Source organism: Myotis nattereri (genome assembly GCF_964212035.1).
Source record: "Myotis nattereri genome assembly, chromosome: 3".
NCBI lineage: Eukaryota > Metazoa > Chordata > Mammalia > Chiroptera > Vespertilionidae > Myotis > Myotis nattereri.
This window is the reverse complement of record NC_138077.1, coordinates 76,850,412-76,875,191: the sequence shown is the minus strand read 5'-3', so window position 1 is coordinate 76,875,191 and position 24,780 is coordinate 76,850,412. Positions and strand designations below refer to the sequence as shown.

General features: G+C 38.5%; 1 protein-coding gene across 1 annotated transcript in view; it reads left to right on the top strand.

The window, feature by feature from the left end:
- Positions 1-5,908: 5,908 nt before the first annotated feature.
- Positions 5,909-24,780, top strand: part of ZPLD1 (zona pellucida like domain containing 1) — a gene marked incomplete at its 3' end in the record, with an annotated part of 41,927 nt that continues 23,055 nt past the window's right edge. Inside the window, exons 1-2 of the mRNA XM_081088246.1 lie at positions 5,909-6,029; positions 22,452-22,672. Of these exons, the coding sequence (XP_080944372.1) occupies positions 5,924-6,029; positions 22,452-22,672 (327 nt within the window). The 5' untranslated portion in view covers positions 5,909-5,923. The remainder of the gene's footprint in view (positions 6,030-22,451; positions 22,673-24,780) is intronic.

Here is a 24,780-nt window from a genome sequence, read left to right as displayed (position 1 = left end):
CCACCCCCTGTCATGCACAGAACAGGGCCAATCAGAGGGTTAGGGCGCTGCCCCCTGTCACTCACAGAGCAGGGCCCATCAGGGGGGTTGGGGCTCCATACCCTGTCATGCACAGAGCAGGGTTGATCAGTGCCGTGAGCCGGTCCATCCTTGCTGTTTCAAGGGACCTGGCATATATGGCATACTGTTCTTAAACTCTGTTTGGGCGCCAGATGCTGGGGTCCAACCCCAGCAGGTCCAGGGGTCCCCAAAGGTGTGGACGGAGTCGGAGAAGAAGGAATGACACAGAGATAGTGTTCAGTTGATCAGCAGCCTAGCCAGGATCTCTAGCCAAGTTCTGGTCAGAATCTCCAGCGAAGTTCTGGTTAGGATCTCCAGCCAGGTTCTGTGTCCATGTTCTTTTGCTAGGTTCTCCAGGTTCTCCAGCCAGGTTCTGTAGCCATGTTCCCTTGCTAGGTTCTCCAGCCAGGTTCTGTCCAGGTTCTCCAGCCAGGTTCAGTCACCAGGTTCTAGTCAGGTTCTCTTGCCATGTTCTATCCAGGTTCTGTAGCCAGGTTCTGTCTCTAGGTTCTTCAGCCAGGTTCTCTCGCTAGGTTCTGTCTCTAGGTTCTGTGGCCAGTTTCTGTCCAGGATCTTTTGCCATGTTCTCTCCAGCGAAGTTCTTCTGTCTCTAGCTTCTGTGTAGGTTCTGTGTCCTGTTGTCTTGTTACATCTGTATTTATACCAGTTGATTCCAATCCTATCAATCTCTATTCCAAAGGTTAGGGCGTTTCTTATCTCCATTCCAGGGAGTAAAGATTATGTAGCTCAAGCATGATTGTTCGTAGTTAAAGTGATTAATTACCCACCTGGCACCTAGTTAAGGGGTTTTATTCCCTCCCTAACTTCAGGGGAAAATCCCTACCTGGGGAAACAACCTTTCTCAGAGAGGTGACCTTGGTTAAAACACATAGTGCCAAGAAGGTGAGCAAACATGTTAAGAACAGTATGCCATATATGCCAGGTCCCTTGAAACAGCAAGGATGGACCGGCTCCCAGCAAATCAGGGGGTTGGGGAGCTCCCCCGTCATGCACAGAGCAGGGTCCATCAGGGGGTTGAGGAGCTCCCCCTGTCACTCACAGAGTAGGTCCGATAGAGGAGTTGGGGCACTGCCCCCTGTCACACACAGAGCAGGGCGGATCAGGGAGTTGGGGCGCCGCACCCTGTCACACTCAGGGCAGGGCCGATGGGGAAGTTATGGCCCTACCCTGTCACACACAGAGCAGGGCTCGTGGGGGGCTGTTGGGGTGCCGCCGTCTATCACCCACAGAGCAGGGCCTATCAGGGGGTTGGGGCGCGGCCACTCTCACACTCAGGGCAGGGCCGATGGGGAGGTTATGGCTCTACCCTGTCACACACAGAGGAGGGCCCGTGGGGGCGTTGGTGCGCCGCACCCTGTCACACACAGAGCCGCAGGGCGATCAGGGGGTTGGGGCACCACACCCTGTCACACACAGAGCCGCAGGGCGATCGGGGGTTGGGGAGCTCTCCCCTATCAGGCACAGAGCAGGGCTGATCAGGGGATTGGGGTGCCTTCCCCTGTCATGAACAGAGCAGGGTGGATAGGGAGGTTGTGGCCCCAACCCCTGTCATACACAGAGCTGCAGGGCGATCAGGGGGTTTGGGCGCTGCCCCCTGTCACGCTGCTCCAGGGGCCAGGAGGCCTCGTTACTCCACTGATCCCAGTGCTGGGAGGCATATTGCCCTTTTACTATATAGAATAGAGGCCTGGTGCATGGGTGGGGGCCGGCTGGTTTGCCCTGAAGGGTGTCCTGGATCAGGGTGGGGGTCCTGCTTGGGTGCCTGGCCAGCCTGGTTGAGGTGATGATGGCTGTTTGCATCTGGTCACACCCCCTTCAGGGTGGGGGTCCCCACTGGGGTGCCTGGCCAGTCTGGGTGAGGGGCTGAGGGCTGTTTTCAGGCTGGCGGGTGACTGAAGCTCCCAACCACTCCTTTTTTCCTTTTTTTTTTTTTATTCTTTGATTTATGGCTGTCACTGGAGCTGAGAGCCGGCTTTAGCTGTGAGACCTCGCTGCTGAAAGCAGGTTTCTGGCTTTGTTTACTTTCTCTATTTGAAATTTTATTGAGACTCCAGCTCTGAGATCCCGGCTGACCCAAAACAGTTTCTGGGGTTTTGTTTAGCTTCTATATTTGCAACAATGTTTCTTAGCAGCTCAGAGCCCAGCAGCGGCAGGCGGGGAACTTTGGAGTCCTCTGTCACTGAAGCAAGCAAGCCTCCTGTTCGTGTCTGTAGCCTGGCTGCCGGCCGCCATCTTGGCTGGCAGTTTATTTGCATATTGCCCTGATTAGCCAATGGGAAGGGTAGCGGACGTATGGCTAATTACCATGTTTCTCTTTTATTAGATAGGATTATCTATTATCTAATTCTCTGTTGTTGATATTTTATAATTTGTCTGTGTTAGGCAGCCTTGTACACCTTGTTAGCACCACAATAGTGGATATTAAGTGGTTCCTGCACTTAGTTATGGTGGAGAAGAGGGGGAATGCTTCTGCTCTCGTTCTCTAACCATAGTTCGCTAGAGCCACAGTGGAACAGCAGGCACCTCAAGCCACCCCACAACAGACCACAGAAATCAGATTCTACCTGTGACATGAAGCCCAACTAAGTTTTTTGAGCCAGATCAGGACTGGGGTACATTTGTCTAGAACTGCACTTGCCCAGGAGCTAGGGAGGCCGAGCAACCAGGACATTATGCTTTGAGGAGTGTAAAGAGTTTCAACATGCTACTTTCCTTTCTTTAAATCCCAAGTGATCCTATATCAGAAAAGAACTTCCGGAACTGTGGCAATGTAGCATCTCCAAGTTTGCTACTGTGAATTGATGCCCAGATTTTCTATGTTCAGGGGAAATGATGGAGATAGGATTGGGAACAGGAAGTTTGCAAGTTAATAGTTCATCATTTTGTTTTAACTTGTATATGGGATATAAAGAGCCTCCCAAAGTCTTAAAAATACCATAAGTACTGCTGATGTTATAAGGGACCAAAATGTAGATGCTGCCTATATAAGACATGTGGGTGTCCTTTCAAAAATGCCCTCCTCAATATTTCTTAATACTAAAACACAGACCAGTGCAGATAACATTATAAATAGAATAATGTGATTCAACTTATCAGAACTTCCCCTAGTCTATGGACTCCTTTGTGTCGAGCAGTCTAGCTCCAGCGCATGTGACTTAGCCAAAGGATGACAGGCCCTGTCACCATCTCTTTCCATTAGATGCCCTTGTGCAGGTTACTACTTGCACATCAATGTGTGGTGGCCCTGAAACTAATATTTTAATACCTTCTGTATATCCAGACTGACTATGCTGTGTTCTGTTCATCACCTTGATTTCTAAATGACGACTCTAGAGATTGACTGAAGGGGGATTTGAATCCATTTATTTGAATCTGCTTATTTCAAAATCAATGTATTTTCTGTTAAAGCAAGCTGCCTTCTACTGCTACCTTCCTTTCTTTAAGAATATTTATTAAGGGTTTTAATTTCCATGACAGTGCAGGAGGTCCTATTCATGGTGTGAAGGGGAGAGGCATACCTCTTTTGGACAACCTCAGATCATATCTAAAGTGGTAAAGCTAAGACTTATTATTACAGTCAGTAGACCCTTTCAAATAGCTTGAATTTCTCATCCATTTTTGAAAAACACAGATGTGTCCAGTTTAGTCTATAGTAATAATTCTCACTCTTTTCATAATAAGGGCTTCTTTTTCCTTATTAAAAACATAATGTTTTCCCCTTATGCCCATATTATAAATACATCTGTTGAACATATTACATTAACTACATAAGAATTTGTTTATTCATTTTCAGTTGAAAAGATAATATTAAAGAGTACATAATTCAAAAATCTAAAGAAAGCAACTGATGATAAATGGCAACCTCCCCCACCCCCCCAAAAAAAGAAACAAGCAAACAAAAAAAATTATTTAGTAACAGATATTTAGATAATTTGTGCAGTAAACTCTGTTATCAGAAAGACCTGAAGTTGAATTCCAGTTTCTCTATTTGTTTTCCATGTCATTTAAACTTCCTAAGATGTATTTTTATTTCTCTGTACCTGTATCATCCAATTATGATAAGGAATATGAATGAGATACTATAGGTAAATGGTCTGGTACACAGTGCCCTCTATGTGTACAGTGTGTACTCCGTAAATGTTATTTTTATCTGTTGAGAGAATATAAAAGCTAGGAAGCATTTCAGAATAATAAAATAACTCATTGTTGAAAACTCCTAACTCTGTGAATCCCTAGGAATGGAAGACATCTCTAAAGTGAAGACGACAGTGTGGGTGTAGAGTCTCAAGGGCACCTATCATGAGAAGGGAGGGGCAGGGCTGAGATACGGGTGTGTGAGTTGGAAGATACCATTCAGAAACAAGCTGCTCTTTTTACTAGTAGTCGTCCAAAGACTCCCAAAGGGCAGGGAGGACTTAATCTATCTGAAGGGTCTCCAGGAACTAGGCAATGAAGGTGTAGGTGTGGCCAAGCGAGCCCACCATCTGGGTCAGTGATTGTGTGAGCGATTTTTTAGGGACTGTCCTGGGGGAGCAGAACTAATCAGACATGTGGCTACTCTCCCAAAAGTCATTAGGTTTGTGCCTGACTGTTATGTTATAATGATGAAGAAAGGAAGCTCCTGTTGAGTTAATATTTGTTCAGACTATTTTTGAGCGTAAACTCATGCCTTCATTTCCCACATCCTCGCCAAAGTGACGTCGCTCACCATGAACGTGTTATACGAAAATGATTATTCAAAAACAAGATGTGTTTCCTTCCTTTTGCTAAAGACTTGAGTAATTATCCAAGGGCAGATTTTAAGGACATCTAAAACATCATTTTCTCCCCCAAACCTCAAGCTTTTAAAGTGCACTCAATTATTTCAACCAACCATTTACAATTTTATTTTATTTTTGCTTTTTATGCATAAACCAAAACCACCAACCTAAAAGATTATTACTATTATTTTTTTTTTTTAGTGAACAGACTACACTCTATGAATAAGTTGGGCACTCCTGGAACATGTTTTAACTTTATCAGGCCAATAAAAAGACATTGAGAGGAAAACAATAATTAAATACCAGCCTGACTGGTGCTTAAGTATTAAAGTCAATATATGTTTGTTTATTTAATCCACATTGAAAACTTAAAAATATCACTTTCCATTACTTTTTTGCAAGAGTTCAAGGTTTTGTATGTCTATAGCAATCCTTATTACCCACCAATGAGCAGCCATTGGAGGAACCACGGTGTTGTTCCACATATAGTGCCTTTCTAATCTCCCTTTTGCTTTATGCCTGTGTTTCCTGACAAAATGACATACAAACCAATGGTTTGGGGAAGTAGTCTGGAATTTCTTTCTTGAGGGGAAATTTTTCCTGACATTATTTGGTCATTGAGAGTATTAGAATTCTCTGAGGATCGAGTATTAAGTGTTAAATTTCTCTGCCTTTATGTATATGGGTATTTTCAAGTGCAGAGTTTTCTCCAAATTGGTCAGTTTGCCTAACTATGTTGTTCTAATATGCCAAATACTAAAATTTGAGTTCTTCCTATTTCTATTGAAGATTTTTTTTTTCTTTTACAAACGTTATAGCTCTTCTATGACAAAAGCCTGGCTTTGTCGCCCTGAGCAAACTGAAGCCAAAGGATGAAACTAATCTTGACGTATTGTAACCAACATCTCTGCCTTGTTGCTAATAATTATTTCTGATAATCTTTGGGCCTTTAATGACCTTTGCTTGCAGGAATATAGACTGCTTGCCGATCCAACGGTGAGTTAGATCAGCCTCAGTATTTCCAGCAAGTAAGAGTGAAGGCTGGTGGTAACATAATAGGTAACTCTTTTCTAGGTTTTGCAATGGAACAGATATGGCTGCTGTTGCTTCTAACAATAAGAGTACTTCCAGGGTCTGCTCAGTTCAATGGCTACAACTGTGATGCCAACCTCCACAGTAGATTTCCTGGTAAGTCTGAGCCTAATCTTTTCTCTGATTATATCTGGAAAGAATGATTATGTTTGGAAAGTAAATCATTTAAATACATATGAGAAATGGTGTGGGGACCCCTCTATATTAAGTGGATATTAACAAATGGCAAATGACAAAAGACATTTTTCTGGAATGTAAATTACATCCACATTAACATACAAAGTGTTCATCATAGTTAATACCATTATAACAGCGGCTCACACAGATGTGAAAAATATTGGCTAGTGGGTGATAAAATTGGGAAAGGCTAATTTTATTCCAAATTTGCCTAATTTATGCCTTTTTCCCCCTCATAAGTTAATTCAGACTCGCAAAACTGCTCATATATGCTAATAGATTTATTAGAAGTAACACTTAAGAAAATAATTGTGAAATATTATGCAATACTCAAAAAATACTATTTCCATAAAATGTTGGTCACCATTAAAATACAAGGCCAGTTTCAGAGTGCATTTCACAGCAACCCGTCAGTTTGGTGACAGATAGGAGATTTTGACCATATTGTTAAACATGTCTCTCAGGTTGCTCAAATCTGCACTCAGTGAGATGTAAACCCAACAATTCATGTAAGTATTTGTCATTTCATATGAGATAAAGTTATAGAACCACAGTTCATCATTTTCAAATTAAAGGTTTGACAATCTGAAACTACTTTTTCAAGTCTCCCATCCAAATTAAAATATCTTCTACCACATTTTACATTTTTCCACTCCTGTCATTACTCCTGTGTCCAGAGCAGGCTGGGGTAACAATACACGCGAACGGAGCAATAGTAGGTTGTTACATAGTTGATGTGAGATTTCTAGTTTATGGGCAGAGAGGCAATCTGGCTTTCTCCAGAGAAAAGACCAGAGTGTGTGGGAATGTCTTCATGAGCTCAGACCTAGGATGCAGATGTTTGGCAGGTTAAGTAAAACATGGAGGTCAGGAAAGAGAATGTGTAAAGGTAAGCATGCAATGGCCGGTTTGTTAATGGTTTTGAATACCAGAAATGATGTTTTGCTTTGGTTGGTTTGTTTTTACTTTTTTTTATTATGGAAAATTTCAAATGTATACAAAAGTAGAAATTAATAAATAGAGCACTTATATTGATTATCAGCTCTATCAGTTATCAAAATTTATAAATTTTGTTTTATCTTCCTTATCAATCCCATCTCTGGAATATTTTAAAATAAATTCATAACAAAGAATAATTTAAAAATCATTATACTTCATGTGCACATCTAATGAACTTAATAATTCCTTAATATTATCTAAGACTTGGGCATTTTGTTTTTAAAACATCCACATTTATTAATATGTGTCTTAAGTCTAATTTAATTTATAACCATTCCTCTCTATCCTTTGCTTTTATAAAATTCTATCTATCTCTTTAAGTAATTTGGTCATTTGTTTTGTAGGATTTGTAGGATTCTGACACTGGATCTCGTTGACTGCCACTCCGATGTGTCATTTAATACGCTCCTCCTTTCCTGTATATCCTATAAACTAATTAGAGATTTGAGTAAAGTCAGGCTCATTTTTTTTTTTGACAAGAATACTTGGTGTGTTATTTGTGTAATAAAAGTGTTTGTCTTTATTTTATAGGCAGTGAAGAGTCATTTGGTCTTTTTAAACATGCCTTCTGATAAGTTTGAAAAGTCACATTTTGTTGTAAAAGCAGACATTGGGAAAGTATAGACATAGACACACGTCCGGAGAGACTAGCGGCAGAGAGAAATAGCATGGAGGCCGTGACCGTGGGAGCGTAGATACGGTGTGGTGGACTCCCACCAGCACTTAAGGACTGATTCCATTTGGGAGGTGAGAGAAGACTAGAGGATGTTTTGAACATGGATAACTTTATGTTGATACTGTTACCTGACAGCAAAAGTATAGGGCACTTGCATATTTTAGAAAGCAATTCTGGGTTTGGAAAAAATGAACTTGAGGTGCTTTAAGAACTTAGAGTAGCAGCCTCTGTTCAGTAGTGGAAAATATGGCCCTGGGCCTAAGGGGAGAGGTTGACACTGGAAACAGCTATGTGAGAGCTGAATCCCTGTGCAGCAAGTGAGCAAGAAGTGGGGGAACAGAACAGGGAAACTAAAGTCATGAAAATAGACTACTAGCTAAAATCAGTGGTTCTCAGCCTTCTGGCCCTTTAAACACAGTTCCTCATGTTGTGACCCAACCATAACATTATTTCCGTTGCTACTTCATAACTGTAATGTTGCTACTGTTATGAATCATCATGTAAATATCTGATATGCAGGATGGTCTTAGGCGACCCCTGTGAAAGGGCTGTTCGACCACCCAAGGGGTCGCGACCCACAGATAGATAATTTTGGTGGTAAAGGAAAGGAAGAAGTAACTTAACTCAGCTATTTAAATGAGAAGAATTTTAGGATTAGAGGACTAGAGACAACTGAGTATACATGAGTAATGGGAAGTACTCAGAGATTTGAAATAATTGAGATAACAAGGAAATAAAATGTGGAAGAGATTTAAGGTACAGGTGGAGGAGTTAACCTTGAAAAGTGGTAGCTGATTCTTTGATGTAGGAGCAAAGGAGAAATAAGACACAGGCAAAGGAGTTGAGAGATGCTAATTGTCTTTACCTCTGCAGTGAGGTGGGAGGCAGAGGCTCTCTTGAGAGTGAGGGGCCAGGGCGTTGGCCAGGGCCTGAGGAGGATGGTCAATGCTTTCTTACTCTGTTATGGATGAAAAAGAAAGCCCAAATGCAAAAAAGATTGCTTAACAGAGAGGATCGAGCTGTTGTTGTAGTTATATATTTGTAAAGGTAAATAAAATGTATAAATGAGCCATGGAGTGATTAGCACAGTAAAAGGAAGAATTTTTCATATGGTAAATTTTAAAAATTAGGTTAAAACATCTATTTACAATGGTGCCCACTGACCACCTGCACCAGAATCACCTAGGCTAGCCGTTAAAGTCTGGACTCTACTACTTCACCCAAAATATGTAGTGGCAGAATCTCTGAGTATGGTGCTTGGAATCTGTATTTTAAATCCTGCAGATGAGTGAAGTACACATTTATGGTTAAGAACAACTGACAGAGTATATTCTATTATTCTCTCAAGTCCATTATTCTAATTAAAAGCTCAGTCATGTGTTGGGGAAACAATTAAAAACAAAATCTCTCAATCCAGAAATCCTCTCCACAAAGACAGTGGAGATAAAAACACTTTTATCATTGAATAAACATTAAGCTAGAATGTGGTGCTCATCACAGGCAATCTACTAAGAGGTTGCAAAGACAGAAAGAAATCTCTCTCTTTTATTTAGCCAAGCAGATGCAATCCATTACGGATATGTTTTCAAGATAAACAATAACAAGACCTGAAGTAGGAGGACTTGACACCACTATTTTTCACGTATAGTTTATCCTAAAATTACTTGATAATTCTGTTAGCATATTGGCTTTATCCAGAGGAAAAATAACATTCTCATGTCTTTATGAAAGGAAGTACTTTTGCCAACTTGAAGCAAGGATCTCACTGAAGTTAGGCTCCCACTCTCCCACAGGGTGCTTTTATTTTTTTGCTATTTATATTTTCAAGAGATGCTTCCCAGTTTGAAAAAGACATTTCTAGGCTATAGAGCCGACAAAAGACCTGTCTAATTTTCCACAGGATTTATATACATTTCAAAGAGAGGAGAAAGTACTTACAATTATGTTTTCTGATGTAAATTATCTAAAAGAGGGAGAAGTCCTTTCCTTTATTTTCAACAAGGAAAATTAAGCCTCTTATTTTTAATTTCTGTTTGTCTTTATAAATCTTAGAACTTTTAGTATTGTCTGGCTTAGACAATAACTATCCAAATTTTCTAAACACACACACACACACACACACACACACACACACTGTTGCAATTTAAAATTTCTATTGAAAAAGAATTTGAAATCCAGATAAATCAGGAATTCCAGCAGAGGCTTTAAGTTTATGTGGGTACTTAAAGGCCCAGTGCATGAAAATTGTGCATGGGTAAGGTCCCTAGGCCTGGCCAATGATCAGGACTGATCTGTGGGGTGACTTGCAGGGTGATCAGGGGGTCCCTACTGGCATCTGCCTTGGCCGGCCTAGCACCTCCCGCTCACTGGCCCTGCCTCCCACCCTCCACCACCTCCAGTCACCTCCCATGGCTGTCCTGGGTCCTGTGGGCTAGGGGCAGCTCCTGTGTTGAGCGTCTGCCCCCTGGTGGTCAGTGCACATCATAGCAAACGGTCATTCCACTGGTTCTGCAGTTTGGTCGATTTGCATATTAGGCTTTTATTATATAGGATTATTTTCAAGTAAGTCCACTTTTGCAGATCATTTGCAAAAGATCAGAGTGAGCTAATAAAGCCTAGAGGTTAATTGCTTACTCCCCTCTTGACTCACTTTTCCATATCAAGATCACCCTTGATGTCATCAGGAGCTTCACAGGCAGCTCAGCTACTGAGCAGTGGGCTAGAATGAGAATAAGTCTGGTAAAGGAGAGGGGCTATCTAAATGCAAAGTAATGTTAATAATGAGAGTAATCATCTCACCCTACCTGACCTTTGTGTTTCATGGCATTAGAACTATTTTCTTTAATTTCCATGGCATTTTATCCTTGGGCCAAGGGAAATACCATGGTCTAATTCATTTCCAATTTAAAGGGATAACATTTAATTTTAAGGTGGTTAACTATTGGCTTTCTAAGTCAATAGCAGGGAATAGAGATATGCCCAAATAACATTATAGTTGTGCTCTTCCCAGAATAAAATTCAAACCACAGTTGATTTGAGGGTTCCAAGGAATTATTTGACCATAGTGAAATACATAGATAATTGCATTTGACCTCTGTTACTGATGGGAACTAGCTCCTTTTGCAGGGAAGATGACAGTTTATAAGGGTTAATCTAGACTTTCAGATTTCTAAAGAAGTCTTTAATGATAAAGGCACAACCAAGGAGAGATTAAGTTTATGGCATCATAAACTTTGTGGCCTGACACTGTTTTATGGTGACTAACCAGTTATGGCAAACTGAATGTATATCAGTGTTACATAACCTATCATTAATAAGGAAGAAAATATATTGAATACTAGGCACATTACATAATTCTCTCTTTTATTTTTTTTTATTTTTTTATTGCTTAAAGTATTACAAAGGTTATTACATATGTGTCCTTTTTTTTCCCCCCACCCTTGATAATCCCCTGGCCTCCCCTACCCCACAGTGTCTTATGTCCATTGTTTATGCTTATATGCATGCATACAAGTCCTTTGATTGATCTCTTACCCCCTCCCTCCTGCCCCCCAACCCTCCCCAGCCTTCCCGCTGCAGTTTGACAATCTGTTTGAGGCAGCTCTGCCTCTGTATCTATTATTGTTCAAAAGTTTATAATGGTCTCTATTATCCATGAATGAGTGAGATCATGTGGTATTTTTCCTTTATTGACTGGCTTATTTCACTTAGTATAATGCTCTCCAGTTCCATCCATGCCATTGCAAATGGTAAGAGTTCCTTCTTTTTGACAGCAGCATAGTATTCCATCGTGTAGATGTACCACAGTTTTCTAATCCATTCATCTACTGATGGGCACTTAGGCTGTTTCCAGATCTTAGCTATGGTGAATTGTGCTGCTATGAACATATGGGTGCATATATCCCTACTGATTGGTGTTTCTGGTTTCTTGGGATATATTCCTAGAAGTGGGATCACAGGGTCAAATGGGAGTTCCATTTTTAGTTTTTTGAGGAAACTCCATACTGTCTTCCATAGTGGCTGCTAACTTACACCATACACAAAAATAAACTCAAAATGGATAAAGGACTTAAATGTACGACGGGAAACCATAAAAATTCTAGAAGAATCCAAAGGCAACAAAATCTCAGACATATGCCGAAGCAATTTCTTCACTGATACAGCTCCTAGGGCACTTGAAACTAAAGAGAAAATGAACAAATGGGACTACATCAAAATAAAAAGCTTCTGCACAGCAAAAGAAACCATCAACAAAACAACAAGAAAACCCACTGTGTGGGAAAACATATTTGCCAATGTCATATCTGATAAGGATCTAATCGCCAAAATTTATAGGGAACTCATACAACCTAACAAAAGGAAGATAAACAATCCAATCAAAAAATGGGCAAAGGACCTAAATAGACACCTTTCAAAAGAGGACATTCAGAAAGCCAACAGACATATGAAAACATGCCCAAAGTCACTAATCATCCGAGAGATGCAAATCAAAACAACAATGAGGTACCATCTCACACCTGTAAGACTGGCTATCATCAACAAATCAACAAATGACAAGTGCTGGAGAGGACGTGGAGAAAAAGGAACACTCTCTTTTATTTTTTAAAACAAGCATACAACACCATTTTTTGAGAATTTTTAATGTTTTTTTGAGGAAAACTAATAACATATGCCAGGGAGCAAGATCTCAAATGCTTTAGAAAATAATAGTTTTGCAGTTTCTTTTATGCATTTGAAATTGAGGGAATGTCAGGAAAGTAAAACCATTTAAAAAATATATATATATATTTATTTATTTTTATTTCAGAGAGAAAGGAAGAGGGAGAAAGAGATAGAAACATCAATGATGAGAAAGAATCATTGATTGGCTATCTCCTGCATGCCCCCTACTGGGAATCAAGCCCACCAACTGGGCATATACCCTGACCTGGGATTGAACAGTGATCTCCTGGTTCATAGATCGATGCTCAACCACTGAGTCATGTCGGCTAGGAGCAAAAAATTTTTTTAATCCTTATTTTATGATGAGAAAATTGAAGAATAGAATTTGTCTAATGCTGCCAAGTTAGCAATTGACAAATAAAAAATTCAAAACTAAAAACTAGGACTTTTTCAATCAAACAATGATGCCTAAACATGAATTTTAAATACTAAGTTTAAACAATGATGTATACAAACAACCAAATAATCCAATTAAAGATGGGCTCCTGAATAGGTATGTGAAAATTATTGAACATCACTAATCACTGGGGAAATGCAAGTCAAAACCACAATGAGATATCATTTTATACTTGTTAGTATGGCTATCATAAAAAAGACAAGAGTTAGTAAATGCCAATAAGGATGTAAAGAAAGTTGGTATAGCTGCTATGGAAAACAGTATGGAGGTTTTTTAAAAAATTAAAAAATAGAACCACCATATTATGTAGCAATTCTTCTTCTGGGTGAATATTTGAAGGAAACAAAATCACTATGTAAAAGAGATATCTGCACCCTCATGTTTATTGCAGCATTATTTAAAATAATCAAAACATAGAAAAACCTAAGTGTGCATCAACAGATGAATGGATAAAGAAGTTGTGATATCTATCTATATCTATATCATCTATATCTATATCTATCTATATCTATATCTATATCTATCATCTATCTATCTATATCTATATATACATACATACATACATACATACATACAATGGAATACTATTCAGCTATAAAAAAGAAGAAAATCCTGACATTTGTGACAACATAGATGAACTTGAGGGCATTGTGCTAAGTGAAATAAGTCAGACAGAGAAAAACAAACAGACAAATACTATATGATCTCACTTATGTGTGGAATCTTTAAAAAACACATAAAAAGACACTAGATTTGTGGTGGGAGTGGAGGGTGAGAGAATTGGATGAAGGGTGATTAAAAAGTACAAACTCCCAGTTACATAATAAATAAGTACTCGGGATGTAATGTACAACATAGTAATGATAGCTAAGTGAAATCTAAAAGCTCTCATCACAAGGAAACAAACATTTAAATGAACACTAGTGTTCCACAGGAAATAAAAGAGAGAATCACCTATTTAATCAATATAATTCATGGGTGGGTCAAGCAAAATGAACTGTCTGGTTTTGTGTTAGGCTTTGCTTAACCTTTGCAGTGTTCTGTACCCAAAAACAAAGTAGGAGCAAATACTGGAATAATTACCCCAGGGAATATGTTCTGGACCTCTGTGTAGATAAGAAAGAGCAGGTCTCCTGCCTTCTTCCTCCGTAGTGGTGTTTGGTCTCTTAGGTTGTGAAGAGGTTGCCTGCTTCCACTGTGCACCTGTGAGTGCAATTACTGCACCCGATGGGGCAGAAGATCTGATCCAGGCAGCGATTGCTGATCACATCCTGATTCATCTACAGTGATAAAGTGCAGTGGAGAGAGGAGCAATTAGTCAGCAAGTTCAGTGATTGAATAATTCGGTCCCTACCCTTCTTTACTTTAATAACAAAGTTCTTTATTGGATGAATTTTTCACTTACTCTGCTTGTAGAAGCAAAACCTATTTTTTTTTTTCTTCCTGAAAAAGATGACGAAACTCCTCCAGTTTGGGGAAGCCAGTGTGGGTATACATGTGCACAGTTTGCCTCATTGTTCCTACAGCACTGGAAACAACAGCTTGCATTTGCTAACAAGAAACAGATGTGAGAAACTGAGATGGCAAGAAACCTGTTCAATATAGAGAGGAAACCTGAATTTCTAATCCACTTTAAATTCTTCATCAGCTGCTGGCATTTCATGTAGATGAAATATCAATACCCCTTCAGGACGTCTTGCTCTTTTAGCAACAAAACCTCAATATTGTATAAAAACTTAAGAGGAATAGTAACTTTAAAAAATGAGTTAAAGCAGCATACATAGCATCTGTTCTCTAAGCAGTTTTGTTTATGCAATGCCAAATATTGCTGCTCTCCTCTTACAGCAATAGAAACAGAAATGGTATATAAATTACTCTTTAATCTGCTTAAATGGTATACATTAGTTTTGGGATGTCTACCAGGAAGTAAATCGTTTCCAGGTGAGGTTTCTATGGCAATACAAAGTGATTCGCTCCAGCATACAAAAGGCTCCTCCTATTAGATTGGGGAGATTTTGGTTCATACTGTCAATTTTAAACCAATGCTACTATGAACTACGGATACAGGTGCAGTCATATGTATGCGGATACCTGCATCTGATCTGCACAGAGCCTCCCAATAGACTCACCTACCCTTCCCCCATGTCTCTGACCATAGTTCCAGAGAGTTCCCTGGGCATGGCTGCCCTTTGAAATGGACTATCTCCTTCCTTCCGTTATTAAACTGCTATGCTTTGTTGAATGGAATAGAGGTGGGGGTAGGAGAAGACAAATCCTATTCCCAGTTTTGTTTCATACATTGCCACTTGAGCACTAGAATGGACTTATTTGGGCTAAGTCTCACAACATTTTTCATGAATCTTTATTCACTGAGGTTCAAATCAGCTAGTTCCTCAGACAAGGAAGAAATTCAGGTGAAACACATCCATCTGCTTCAAGACTCATTCTCTCTTGTCTCTCTCCTGTCCCTTATACATATAAATTTCTCCCTTATAAGCATGTGAGTCATACAGTTTTATAATAGAAAATAGGTATTTGGTGGGAGTATTTAATCCCACTAGACAGAATCTACCTAAGGGTTAGCTTCTGCTTAGTCAAAATATATAGTTGTGATTAAGGAACTTAACTGGTTAAATAATAGACGATACTTTGGCCTTACCTGGGAGCCTGTGAAGAATGCACCAATCAGGCCCCACACAGATCTACTGAATCAGAATCTGCATTTTATTTTATTTTATTTTTTTAAAAGTATATTTTATTGATTTTTTTTACAGAGAGGAAGGGAGAGGGATAGAGAGTTAGAAACATTGATGAGAGATAAACATCTATCAGCTGCCTCCTACACACCTCCTACTGGGGATGTGCCTGCAAGCAAGGTACATGCCCTTGACCGGAATCGAACCTGGGACCTTTCAATCTGCAGGCCGACGCTCTATCCACTGAGCCAAACCGGTTAGGGCCAGAATCTGCATTTTAATAAGACTCTAGTCATACATATGCACAGTAACATATAAAAAAGTGCCAGTTAGGCACGGTACTCATAATGATTTGTTAGCTCTGGGTTACAATATAGCCACGGTACTCACGTCAGTCTCAGAGGCTGTCATGCACTTGCTTGCTACTAATGACAATATGGATTAACAAAACTATCACTATTAAGGGGAAATGATTAAAAAAAACTCATTAATAATGAGGGAAGATAATTAGTCTCTAAGACTAATGCATTTTAAAAAGGTTAAGTAATTAAACAAATAATTAAAATCCATTATATTCATATTATTTAATGGGTTGAATTTTCTTAATTAGAAGTCAGAATGTACCTGACACTAAGGATTTGAATTTTCATCTAAACCCCTGAAAACAGGAATCATCTCAGGCAGTTGGCAGCATAGAGATAGGAAATATGAGTTATAGATGGACAGTCCAGACAAATCCCTATTAATTGTGCACATTTTTTGTCTGTGAATCTTAGGACTTAATATTAAAAAGTCAGAAAGCATGCATGCTGTTTGTGAAAGAATTGAATCACGTATATTTTAATAAACATTTGCTGGGTATTTCTTAGGCACTCTGGGGAAACTCGGAGCTTTCAATGAGTTCATAACTTAGCGAGAAAGTAAATATTCATTCCTAGATATAATATAAGCAATATAGTAGACTCACAGCTAAAGTGATATGGAGAATCATTATGTTCCATCAGGGAAATGAGGGAAAGTCACATTAAAGGACAGTGTAGATACAATTTTTTTGTTCTCAGCCTATTTCTCTTCTTATCTAAGTGCTCTCTTGGGCAGTTCATCGATTGTTATTGCTTATTATTGACATCTTGAGTATTTGGTGATTCTTAATTTTATATTTTTTACTCTGTTCTATTATCCAAATATTAGACTCATATTTCCTACTACCTGTGGTATATTTCTGCTTGAATGTCCCATATGTACTCCAACATCTCAAAAACTGAGCTTATCTTTTTCCTTCCTGTATTCCTTACTTCAGGAAATAATCCACTCAGTCATGAAAGCTAGAAACCTGAGTATCATTTTGACATCCCTTTTTCTTAATGCCATCATTTATTCAACTTTTTATAAAATTTAGCCAGTTAGAACTATTTTATTTTTTCCCCAACAATTCTTTCCAGATGCCTCTGTTCTACCAAACATGATTGTATATAACATGGTATACAGGCCTCTATTGTATCATTATCAGGCTGCATTATAATCATCTGGCTTTCTTCTATCTCCTTTACACAACCATAAGCTTTGTGCAGTAAAGGACCCTTGTTAATGTCTTTATCTTCAGAGTCCATCACAGAGACTGATATATAATATGTAAACAGTACATATTGCTTGAATTTGTTGTTGGCATGAAGTAGCATGTAGTTTAGATCTTGAAATAAGTAGAACTTAATTAAAGGGGTGGCACTGATTTTGTGTTTTCAACTCCTCTTCCTGTGCAGCCCATCCTTTTTTTAATATTATGCATTGACCCCCAAGATTGATTTTTATACAGATTTTGACATTTTTATATAATTGGTGAAGGAACATTTTGAGCCACTGCACTGCAGTGCTAACTAGAAGCCGACGGCCAAATTTGGGGGTGTTACCATGTTTGTTTGTATTGCAGAATATGTGTGTGTAAATTATTTGAATAATTACAATGATCTGCACTCTTATTATTCCAGGTAATAATAAAAAAATGTTAAAATAAATATTCTGACACTAGTGAAAGGAAATGTTCTCAAACTTAAAAGTATTGACATGAGTTGAAAGTCATTCAGTCTATCACCAGCTAGGAATACTTAGCCTCACTCAGATGCTATTAGTTTTAAGCCAGTTGAATATGCAATTGTTGAGGAATAAAAAACAAAGTCAGATATACTTATTAGATATGTGAATGATATGCTGCAAATATATTGTCAGTGATTATGTCTAAAAGGAAAAGTATAATTAGGTGTTCTAGGAATGGAACTTTATTGTGGATAAAGAAGTAGAGTGATATTTTAAAAAATCTTTATTGTTGAGAGTATTATAGATGTCCCCTCTTTTTCCTCAAAAAATTGGATCCATACCCTCTTAACTCCCATTTACATGGCAACCATATTCCATGAACCCCTAATCAGAACACCTTTTTATACATAGGTAGATGGTTGACAGTGTGACAGTATATTTAAAATGTAATAATTTTAGATAATCTGAGACAAATACATTGCCTGATTCATAGGTGAGAGGAGTGCAGAACATTTCTTTAACCTGAATTCAATTAAATACTGTATTTTTAAAATTTCTATGAAAAGGTTGGCTTGGATAAAATATCAAGGGAAGAAATGCCATTTTGGCAACATAATGGCACATAAATTCTGTAAGCAGGACTGCCATTGAAGACATATTTGGTATCTTTAAACACAAAACACTAAAAATTCAACATCTAAAGGCATTTATTCATTGATTTTGTTGTTGTTGTTGTTTAATATTGGGTTGTTTAATATTCAAGTATTGTCCCAAGGGATGTCACAATTCAGGCCAGGGATTAAACAATAAGAAGGTTTAAAAATGTAATTATTGAGAGAGACTGTTCTGCAGTATCTCAAAAATAATTATTTGCCTTTGTCAGAAATTGCTCATTGGCGACTTGAAGTAACTCCCCTCTACCCAGAGCCTCACAAATGGACAAATTGTGCTGAATGGATGTCTTTAGTATCTACAATCAGAAAAAAAAAAGTGTTTCTTGGGAGAGGCAGCGAAAAGTCTTTAGAAAACTGGGTTAGGATGGATTTGAACAGATCTCTTTTCTTACACTGCAAAAAGCCTTCAGTTTGTTGTCATATCTCCATGTGGGATCAGCCTGTAGCAAATTCAGTTCCATTGCAAGGGCTACACCTCTTCAGTGACAAAGCAGAAAAGAGAAGGGAGCTCTACATCTGGACAAAGTAATCACCGCCATTTGTAAAGCTATTGTAAACATCAATGAATTCCTCTGAAGCAAAGGTGACAAAGCTCAAGTCTTCAGTTGGTTTAAGCTAAGAAGAATGCTATTTCTCTTTTGTAACATTTAATGATATGTATTCACTTCGATGCATTTATGACATGCCAAATAATGCAATGATGCTTGCTCTCTATTTCCCTGGGCATAAAGGGTTTTTAGTGAACCCTCCAGTAGATGAGAATTTGATGGGACATTCAGGTAGACATTGTGTTATTTTACAGAGTCCGTTTTCTACATAAATGTTTCTGGTGATCTTGCCTGCAGGCTTGCCACTTGTTCTCATTCCCTGCCATTTCTTCCTTTGCATTTTAAATCCTAATGAAAACTGAACTCTCCAGCTCCCAACCAGAGCATGTTAAACACTTGTGTCATTATTTACACTGTCCCCTCCATGTTATACATTTTTCACTCTGTGCAGCTAACTCCTATTGATATGTCAACATTCAGCTCAATGCCATCTTCTCTAGGAGGCGGCTTCTAACTAGTGGATCTGGGTGAAGCTCACTTTCTACCCCCTGACCCCCGCCACCACCTCTCTGCCCAATCCTTTGGATACTCCCCTTATGGACTGTGATCCACTTGACAACAAGGGCCACTGCTTTGTAAGTCCTTAGTGCAGTCTGTGGCTCCAGCACTGTGTGTAATTGATTAATTAATACATTGAACACTAATTGGAGTACATTGATGAATATCATAGTTTCCTGCTTTTCAGGACTTTCAGTTTAATGAAAAGACAAACATACGATGCATATATGATTCTAAGGCAATATAACAGCTTACAACAGAGTGGAATAAATTAGACTGGAAATCATGGATGTCTTTGGGAAAAAGACAATGAAATCTGAGACCTGAAGAAAGAATAGGAGTTTCTCAGACAAAGGCTGGGGGTAGGAGGAGAATCCCAAGCAAAGGAGAGAACACATACAGAAGACCTTGTGTATGAAACCTGTATTAGGGCTTTAAAAAGGCTTGATGTAGGTAATCAAGGAATACTTCACATACAATACCATACAGTTCTCAGGGCACATCTTGAAATTTTAACATGAACATGTGCTCATGAAATCACTACCCAGGTTAAGATAGAGAACATTTGCATCACCCCTTAAATTTTTTCTTGTGTCTTCTATTCTAGGCAGCTCCACTACAGGAGGTAACCACTATTCTGGCTTCTATCACTCTTAGTAATGCTTTTAAATAATTGAGAGAAGTTCAGTGAAACAAGTGTAGGGAGCAAGGGGAATAGTAAAGAGAGGGGAATGCAGAGGCAGGTGGGTGGCAGAGCATAAGATCACGGAGAGGCTTGAGAACCAGGTTCAAGATGTGAAGTTTTGACCTAAGTGAGTAAGCTATGGAAGATCTGAACAAAGAGATGAGATGATTGGATTCATGTATTAATGGCTGTGTTAATGAGAGGAGTTAAGAGTGGAAATAAAGGGACCAGATAGTGAGTTGATGTAATATTCCAGGGGGTAAGGTAATGGTAGCAAGGGCCAAGGAATATCCCAAGGATGGAGAAAAGTCAATAGATTGAAGATACATTTTGAAGTTAGTAGGCATTCACTAAACCTTTGTTATAATTAATCTATTCTTTAGTAAAGAGCATCATTTAAAAGCCATGTTGGCATTTAAACAGTTAATGTTGCTGAAGGCTAATAGAGATGCTGTCTCAACTGAGAGTTGTAATTATTTTTTCTATGTTAATAAAGTGTACTTCATAATGAATTCATTTTCCTTTTCTACCTACAAGGGGACTATTGCTTGGAATTTTCCATAATAACTAGCTGAATATTGCCTTTTGGACACGAAAATAAGATTTTCTTTGTTTTGTAAAGAGTTTAAAATTATTATCAAACCTAGGAGTTTCCATATTGACTTATTCAGATGCTCAAAATATGATTCACATTGCCAGCAAAGAAATATGCCATTGAACACCTTTACCCTTATATTAGAATTGAAGTATTTAAGGAAATTAATTCTATGCCAAAAAATCCCTGAATAACATTTACCTTTTTCTTAGGTGAACATCCTATCATTTAACAAAAATATTTTTAACTTACTTGTTTTCTTTTTTTGAACAATCAATTGCATTTCTCCACAGAGCCTATTCTGATTTTGTTTGTGTTCACAGTCTGAAAACTTGATGCATGCTTTGGATTCTTTATCAAAGTATAAAATAGAGTGTTAAAAAGTGGCAAGGTTACTGCATTAATTACCTAGAGCTGCCATAATGAAATGCCACAAGTGGGGTCATTAATACATTGGAAGTGTATTGTCTCACAATTCTGGAAGCCAGAAGTCCAAAATCAAGGTGTCAGCAGAGCTTTTCTTCCTCTGAGACTCTGAATATAATCCTTCCTTTCCTCTTCCTAGCTTCTGGTGGTGGTTTGTTGACAATCTTTGGCACATTGGCTTATGGAAGCCAATTCTCTGTCTTCACATGATGTTCCCTCTGTATTTCTATCTCTTCACATGGCATTCCTTAGGACACCAATCATATTGGATTAGAGATCCCCCTACTCCAGTAATACCTTAGCTAAACTACTTATATCTGAATAACCCCCTTTCAAAACAAGGTCACAATCTGAGGTACTAGGGTTTAGGGCATCCTTGTACCTTTTTTTTTTTTTTTTTCTGGATGGAGGGCACAATTCAACTTTTAACAGTTACCAAAACCAATAAAAGTAATTGCCTTTGCTTCTGGCAAATTACCTTGCAGGAAACCTCTCTTCATTTTCTACATATATTTTCTTCATTACAAGTAGAAAAATAACTAGAGATATGAAAAGCGTGTGTGTGTGTGTGTGTGTGTGTGTGTGTGTGTGTGTGTGTACCTCTACAAAACTAGAATGGATCTCATCACTGCTAACCCACAGTCATGGAAAACTGCAAATTGTGTTTAACATTTCCATACCTAGTTTCTTTTATTGAGGCATAGTGATTGGCGAACTTTTCTTTGACTAGGCTATGCATTTCTTTGCTATATCAGAACACTATTTTTTCATTTTATTTCTCTATTGGGATTTAATATAGGTAAAACAAAATGGAATTCTAATGGATGGCTTTTGTTTCTACATCCTGGATAACATAGGTTACAACATATCAAAGTGCTCAACAATTTTGGTTTAGGATGGATTTTAACTGTTTCTTCCTTATGATGGGAACATGCATCATGTGGTGAGCCTCACTATTCTAGACAGGAGATCTGAATAATTCAGTCACTTTAGTTCTGGATTTCCTCAGTAACCTGATTTTTTTTTTCTACTAAATTCTCTAATCATTTGATATCACTCAACCAACATTTAATGCACATATTCTATGAGGGAAGCAGAGATGAACTAATCTCTATACTTACACATCGCTCCCTGAATAACTAAAACAAAGATTGTTTTTCCTGGCTGCTTTTCTTCTATACCTTTCCCATTGGATTATGGTGTATTCAAATACAGGAATGAGTTAAACAGATTGAGAGGGCAAATAAATACATCAGGGAATGTTAAAGTCATTCTTGTATCCTCTACTGTGCTTTTATGACTTATATTTGTTTTTTTATGTATTTTTATTTCAGCTGAAAGAGACATCAGTGTCTACTGTGGGGTGCAGGCCATTACAATGAAGATTAATTTTTGCACAGTACTTTTCTCCGGTTATGCTGAAACAGATCTTGCCCTGAACGGAAGGCATGGGGATTCCCACTGCAGGGGGTTCATCAATAACAACACCTTTCCTGCTGTGGTTATTTTCATCATCAATCTCAGCACCTTGGAGGGCTGTGGCAATAACTTAGTGGTAAGATTCGTGTAAAATAGTCTTCTAGGTTTGAGGTCATAACTGAAAAAAAAAATCCCATTCCATGAAATAACCAGAAGTTCAATCTATCTTTCAAGAGAAAATTCCAATAAAACTGAACAAATCACTTTCCTTTGCCTGCTTGAGACATCTGATGCCAAACATACAATTTTATTTTTCAAAAATGGTTTTCTTTATTGTAGCCGGGCAGTTGTGGGCCGGAGATGGGCTGTGCTACTCTTAGCAACATTATTTTGTGTGAGTGACATTGATGAATATTTCTCTCCAGTTTGTCATTAGCTACATTCCTCTTGCTTTTTATGGAAGCTTCTTATCATTCAGAAATTATTTGTTCCAGTGAATTTGGCAATAAATCCCTTGGCCTATTGCTTCTTAGTGACCTCATTCAGAAAGAAAGATGAAGGATAGAAGGGAATTTTTAGAATTGTCTAAGTTTTTTTGTTTGACATTGAATAATTCACACCAATGTTTTGTAAAAGAGGGCTGTCAGCATATCCAGTGTGAAATTCTTCATTGTTTGGGACTGTCCTTTGAATTTCATAATGCCTATCATTCCCAATCTTACCCATGAAATCCCAGTTGCACTCTTTCTAGTCATTGAGAATATCAAAACATCACTTCAAATATCTCCCCCCAGAATAAGAACTACTAGTATGAGTCTATGCTATCCCTTTACTTATTCATGCACTGAATACCAAAAATAGAATTGAATAAACCATTGATTCTCCTGGAATTAAAATTAATTGAAGTAAAAATGTTATGATCTGGGGAGAGTTACACTGAGATTCATTTTGTACTGTTTTTTTTTTTTTCATTTTGCTTATTTAAATAAAATATTATTGATAAATCCTAGCAAAGACAAAAATGAACTATGATGAGCAAGGTCACTTAGCCTAGTGAAGAAAGAGAAATTGGCTTTTCCTCTTCATAAATTATTGTTTGGGATTACAGGGGAGGCTTGTGTATTCTGAGGGTAGTTTCTAAGACTTGGTGAGAGAGGGCGACAGGAAAAAGAGAGTCCTTTATCTTTTCCCTGGGGTCAGTTAGAATATTGTGCCCATGATCATCCCAAGCCTGCAGCTTGAGTATTGTTGACTCTTTATTAAAAACATTTATTCATCTCTCTGAGCTGTGTGCAGAGAGATTATGAAGTGGCCTAAGGGGCAGTGGTGCAGGTTGATTATTACATGTCTGTTTCCTGGTGGAGAGAGCAAGCTCATGTGGAGAGCAGCAGCCATTTCTCTCCCCTCTACCACACCTCAAGGCCTTCCTTCACTAAGCTTTCTTCTCTGGACTGGTCTCGCCCTGCTGCCTACAAAACAATTCAGTTGGAATTCCAGGCAAAACGTGTGTGTGTGTTTCACAGATGGAACTGGTATATTTAGCGAGGGGTCAGATAAGTGGTGAGAAGAGAGAAAAATTTGCTTATTTTCTGTTTTTGTCTTTGATGTCACCAGCATTGGAATCTATTCCAAGGATAATCCTTCACGGGAAAAATTAACTAGACTAGTAATTACTTGAATTTGAATCAAAGTGTTCATAATGATTCTGGCTCTGTTCATGAATTATTAGCACATTAGCTTTGCATGTGCTCCTAGGTTCATGTATACCTAAAGTTTATTCTGTTGCCCCAAATTAAGTATTACAGGTCTCCATAATATCTGCTAAAAATACTTATTGAGTGTCATATAGGTATTTGACATAGTGAAAGAGGCTGCATTCCTCTATGGTATTAGGAAGGTCAAGAACATTACCTTATTAAGATTATTCTTAATATGGTATGGCAGTTCTTAAATTTTAGTGGGATTGGAAAATACAGTGAAAGCTCCTCAGGCCCAGGAAAATACACACATGGCCTATACTTTTGGGAGTTCATGATCCCCCTGAAACCCATGTATGAACTATTGCCCTGGAAGGAGATAGAATCTGTATGTACCACAGAGGAAGACTGGCTGAGAAGATCGACACTCAGAACATTTGTGACCTTACATTCTTTCTTTAGAATTTATCTTGGGGGCCCCAAGATGCCAGCCTCACTGTGCTATGCTGAAGATGCGAAGGTGAACAAGGGCATGTTACTATGGCCT